We start from the raw sequence: 6350 nt of genomic DNA, 5'->3' as shown, positions 1-6350 counted from the left end.
AGTTGGCATGACAATGTTTTTGAATGACATATGAAGACAATTTCAAGAAGCTGTAGAAGTATTTCCATTTTTGCCAACACTTTTTTAGTCTAGTTATGTCAGTTGGGAGGAGTCTGTAATCAGAAGAGTCTCAGATGATGCACTCAGAATGGTAGTTAAACTATAGGACATTGATGAAAAGAATTCAACAGTGTGTCAACGATGGCCACTGGCTTTGATGATACAACACATTCTTTTGCAAACAAAAGCTAACAAAATGTGGGCAATGAGTCTATGGGTTCCTTTATATGCATTTTACTAGCAAATAATATAGTTATTTATGCAAATTAATAGGAAGGTGTCTAGACGGGCGTGTCATGCTCACCAGCTTGAGGTATAAAAAGCCCTGTGCAGGAGGAGAACTTCATTCCTACCTGGGTAACTTGCTCTTTGCAATCTATCCAAATCCTTCTCAGCTCCTGCCACCATGACTCGTTACTTCAGTTGTGGAAGCTACTTCCCAGGCTATCCTTGCTATGGAACCAACTTCCACAGGACCTACAGAGCCACACCCCTGAACTGCGTCGTGCCCCTGGGCTCTCCACTCAACTATGGTTATGGATGCAATGGCTATGGTTCCCTGGGCTACAGCTTCGGAGGCAGCAACTTCAGCAACCTGGGCTGTGGCTATGGGGGCAGCTTTTGCAGGCCATGGGGCTCAGGCTCTGGCTTTGGCTACAGCACCTACTGAAAAAGTGATGGCTCCGGGAGACAGCAGGACTCTCAATCAAGTCTCTGTGCACAGAACAACCTGAAGAACAATGACTGTCTTCCTGCCTACAGATATGCTTGGAAGATGCATCTTCCATCTTGCTGAGCTCTTGTGGAGATCCTGATCTTTGATGACGCTGTACCAGTCACCCAGCGTCAAACATTGAACTGATATTTATCTACAGCCAAAGAAAGCACGATGTATTTCTCCGACATACCTGAATTTTAGCAGTGAAGCAAGTACTTCGCCTTTTATGGTTGCTCTGCTCATGTATCAATAAGTTCTACACTGACATCGGTGTATTACTACTTGGGTGTGGGTTGGAAGGGATTCTGCTGTCAGTCTCTCAATAAATCTAATTTATTCAGTACACATATTTTTGTTTTGCTCCTTTCTTTTACTGTGCTTTGATGCTTTTTTAACTCATCAACCAGTTTCAACCTGTAATGGCTGACTTTAACCAAATCTTATTCTGATTTCAGACGATACATGAGGGTAAGGTGAAGCCCTTTATGTTGAGATTGCAATTAAATTTTTTTTAAACTCCTAAATTTAATCCAAATAAACTGCAATTACTAGTGTTTCTCTATGCTGATTATAAATATTTTAGCTGTTGCATACTAAAATTTTCTTTTTTTTTCGTTCGTGACACAATTTCATTTTGGTTCTTTTCCCTTTTCTGACTATTTATAAAACTCAGATGTAGAGAGCTGTGAACCCTCCAGACTGTTGGAGGAATTTCAACTAAATGGGCTTAGTTACAAATCTCTGTTTTTAGGGGTTTCTAAGATTTGGTCAATAAAGGGAAGCAAACAGCTAAAAGCACATAGCATTTTTTCCCTTTTTAATAGATAAGTTTTATTTTTCCCACTTTCATCACCTCTGATCATACATATAGCTATATTAAAAACGAATCTTTTATTCTTTGGAGCAGCAGTGGCCATCAAAAGCACTTGAAATTATATATGATCTGCACTTAGAAAATCCTTCTTGTCTTGCTTACTAAGAAATCTCTGCTTTATCAAAGTGAATACTTTGTTAGAATTAAAATTCATTCATGTATTAAATATTTATTGCACCCCTGCCCATCTCAGAGAAGATGCTCAATAATTGTTTATTGACTTGACTTGTTAACTCTCTGCTTTATGGGTGCAAAATAGTGTATAGTTCAAAGTAAAGTTCATTCATGTATTATGCTCTGGCCATTATTAGGCTCTAGCCACTATGTGAAGAATTTTGGGCCTGTAAAAACTTACAACAGAGACTCTGGTCTGAGATGCTGACTATCTTCATGAGATAATCATTTAACAGGCATTTACCAAGTAGCGACAACCCTTGGTATTATCCTAAGACTTAGAGACAGAGACAGATAAAACACAGTCCTTTCCCTCAACAGTTAAATACACTTTATTCAATATTTAAAGGACATTTAATAGTCTTCTATTTTATGTCAATTAATGTACTATAAATTATTATCCAAAGATATATATTCCTTACTCATTTCCTTCCAAAGACTCAAAATAGGAGATAGCTTATAGTAAGACTATAATATGATCCCACTTACCCTAAAAACAAAGAAAGTATAATTATTAAAATGAAAAAATTTAACGTTGATGTAATACTATTATCTAATCTATAGTGCGTATTTCGATTTTGTCAATTATCCCAATAATGTCCCTTATAGTTACCCTACCCCCGTCCATAAATATATGGACGGGGGTGGGGGGAATGTAAAGGGTCGGGGTCTTGCATAGAAGGGAATTTTGGGTATGTGAACATGACCATGAGAGGGGTAAGAGTTACATATCAAGACAAATACGGCTATGCAACGGGAAAAAGAATAGGGTTATCTGAAGATGAAGGCAGCTATCACTGACAAGGATCCAACACATAGGTTGAAAAACCTGCTTGTGGGGGAGATCCAGGGGCATCATGTACTGAATGGGTGACTTGGGATCTCTATCAACCCTAAGAGTCTAGTTTCTATCATCATGGCTAACATGTACTTTCTGTTTTAAAGCCATAACTATTTGGGTTGTCAATTAGATCACCTTTTTATTTTGACATAATTTCAAACTTGCATAAACGTTGCTGTAATAGTGCAAAGAAGTCCTGCATGCCCAATTTATTAAATGTTTACATTTGCCACATTCACTTTATTATTATATATTATATATGAAATACTATTTATGCATATATATACATAAATATATATAAAATATATGCATATATGTGTGTATGTATTTATAAATATAATTTACATATTGTCAAATCCACTTCAGAATAAATTGGAGGTCATGTCCATTTGCCCATTAACTCTAAGTACAGCACAATATAATTATGAAAATTAGAAAACTTAATATTTATATAATACTGTTATCTAATCTGAATGCATACTCAAATGTACTCAATTGTCCCAATAATGTTCCTTGTAGTTATATTTTCACCCGGTCCAGGATCTCATCCAGTATCATATATGTCTCTCTAGTCTCTTTGAATCTGGATGGGTATCTCAGCCTTTCTCTTTCTTGATCTCATCCAGTTTGAAGAATGTAGCCTATTATTTTATAGAATGTGCCTTGATTCGGATTCATCTGACTTTCCTCATGATTAGATACATATTAATCATTTTTGGGTAGAACTACCATAGAAGGGATGCTGTATCTGTCTCAGTGTATCATATCAGGAGGTACATTATGTTGGTTTATGCAAATTGAATTGGAGGTAACTTTGATCACATGATGAAGTTGCGCTTTTCAAGTTTCTTCACTATAAAGTTGCTACGTCTGCCTTTGTAATTAGTAACTGATTTGTATTTTGATACTTTGGTACTATGTAAATATCTTATTCCTTATCAAGCTTTCACCCACTAATTTTAGGATCCATTCACAATTTGCTAATTTTATAAATCCTTCTACATTTATTAGTTGGCATTCTACTGTAAGAAAGTGCTTTCTCTTCTCTGATTTATTTTCTGTGTATATATTTATGTGTATCAGTATTTATATTAATATGCACTTGTGGATTCTTCTTTTTCTCCACATGTCATATCCCTTAATATTATTAATTTTGATGTTCAAATTGTCCCAGATTTGGACAGTGGGGACATCTTCATGCTGGCTCCTAAATCCTATAGAAGTAGCACCCCACAGCTATTTGGTTAATTCCTTACTTTCTGGCTCAACAAGATATTTGAGACTCACCTTGAACTTCTCTTCTTCAACCACGGCATCAGTGATTTCTCCGAGGAGCCTTATATCAGTGAAGACTAATATTTAGAAACTAAGATATGGGTGCTAAGTGTGCTCATTGCTGTGGTATCATGGTTCTATATGCTCATTTCTGTCCTATATATATGCTGTAACAATCAATACTATGATTGTCAATCGTCCTTTCAAATTTAATAATGACACACTAAGAAGCTGCACAGGAGTTCTGTGTATGGGGAAAAAGTTAATTGACAGGTAGAATAGAATTCACTTTACAGTAAGAAAAGGGCTGGCTGACCTTTAGACTGTGGGGGGTGAGGAGTGAAATCCCCAAGTGCCGGAATGTATAGGTCATTGGCTCAAAAGTTCAAGCGACTGTACCAGTTACCCTAGTACTCCCGTGTTCTTTAACTAGATTTTCATTTAACTGTATCTCTGTTTCAGCTCCAATTCTGGAACTTTACTCAGTGTTGTGAGTCCTGTTTCTATCTATGAATTTGAAGGGAAGATTGGCTTACTCATTGCTTACAACCTTCGCCTCTTGTAGTTTCTGCTGTGGCTTTCTCCTTCTTTTTTTCCTCCATTTCCTTGTCATCATTCAGAAAGTTAGTGCATCTCTCTTCAGTTGATATTGTCCCCACAATTCTCTCTGTCAGTGTTGGCTTCTACCCTACACTATAATTTGATGGGTTCTGGGGAAGGGGAGGAGACAAATCTGTATGGTCCTTCTGCCATCTTGAACCTAAAAAATATAAAGACCTTAAAGAAAACAAGGAGAGATTAAGTATAACAACAATTTTTCTTATCTCCTGCCGTAGCTATGTGACACATACAACAATAGATAATTTCACTATTTGTTTGCATAGCAGTTTTTTGAGGTAAGTTTTATATTTTACCAATTCACTGAAGAGGAAATCAATATTGAAAAGTTAAATAATTTGTTTGAGGCTGTATCATTTTATTTTTAAAGAAAAATGCCAAGATAAAGCTAGCCAAGGACAACCCAATTCTAAATCAAAAACTCCACTCTAAAACAAGTTTTTGGTACTTTAAAGTTATAGAACTCTTTCCCAGAAATATCTTTGCTTAATGTCACTTCCTATGCCAGTAGTAATTATACAGAGTGATTTACAGTTTACAACATACTTTCATAGAATTTTATCTAATTCTATCAACTATCTTGGGAGATAAATATCACCAGGAAGTTGATGGAAATTAAGTAATTTTCCCAAGGGGGCAAATATTCACCAAGTGGGAAAACTGACCCTTGAGCCCAGGTATCAAGCTGAAGTCTTCTGGTTCCTTCCCTGCCCATTGTTCTACCACTGATAACAGAGACAGAACATGCATGATGCGTTTGCTGATTTGACCCTAACTGAGGCTACCAATATCCTTCATATATGCATAAGCTTGCCAGAGAAATTTTAATAATTATTAGGCTCCATTCCTTAGCCTGATACCAAGTCCTTAGATATTCCCACCCCGTTAATTCTAAGAAATGGTGGCAGACCTTCACTCCTAATTTCTGCCTCAATTTGCACCCTTATCATTTCTTGCTGGATTACTATACCGGCTACCTATCTGGTCTTCCAGGGAGCCTCCAACCCATTTTCCATATAGCAGACATAATCATCTCTCAAAATGCAAATCTGGTCATATAGCTTTCTTTCACAAACTGTTTGATTATTTTGTAGTTATAGATTTCGGGATAAAGATCCATTTGTGACTCCCAAGACTACCATGTCTCTAGTCTTGTTTCCTACTTCTCCTTCACTCGCTTCCCTTTCTCTCAAAATGGGACTTACGATAGTTCTCTGTGTCCTTCTGCCTTCTTCTTCTTCTATTGAACTCTTACTGATCCTTCAAAAGGCTTTAATCTACCCTAGAGATCTTTCCTCATACTAGTTTAAAAGCTTCATTTCTGTTTATTTAATAATACGTTGTTCACACTGCATTGCAGAAACCCACCTACCAAGACCACCAGGAACACACCTGTAGTCAAAGTTTGGTTTTTTAAACTGTTTCAACAATGGAGACCATGTGACATGAGAAACTGCCAGATGTCTCAGTAAGAGGGTACTAGAGGGGGCTTGTTGTAGGATTTGAACTTGAATTAGTTGATTTTGGATAGGATTAAAAGAGGCAGAGGTCTCTTCTGGATTGGGTACTGTCTGCAACAAATTTCCACAAACTTTGTGGCTTAACACAACACGAATTTATTCTCTTATCGTTTTGGAGGTCAGTTTAAAATGGGTTTTACTGGGCTCATATCGAGGGGTTGGTAGTACTGTAGTCATTGTGAAGGTTCTAGAGGGGAATCCAGTTCCTTGCTTTTTCCAGACTCTAGAGGCTGCCCCAGTTCTGTGGTTTGTGTCTCCTCCCTTCATCGT

General features: G+C 37.1%; 1 protein-coding gene across 1 annotated transcript; it reads left to right on the top strand.

Moving 5' to 3' along the window:
* Positions 1-466: 466 nt before the first annotated feature.
* Positions 467-730, top strand: KRTAP7-1 (keratin associated protein 7-1; the record flags this gene model as incomplete). Its single annotated transcript, XM_081075235.1, has 1 exon — positions 467-730. One exon carries the CDS (start codon positions 467-469, stop codon positions 728-730), a length of 264 nt encoding a protein of 87 aa, XP_080931361.1.
* Positions 731-6350: the final 5620 nt, after the last annotated feature.

This window comes from Rhinolophus hipposideros (assembly GCF_964194185.1).
Source record: "Rhinolophus hipposideros genome assembly, chromosome: 2".
Classification (NCBI taxonomy): Eukaryota; Metazoa; Chordata; class Mammalia; order Chiroptera; family Rhinolophidae; genus Rhinolophus; species Rhinolophus hipposideros.
Note: the sequence above shows the minus strand (reverse complement) of the source record. Positions and strands in the feature narration are given on the sequence as shown.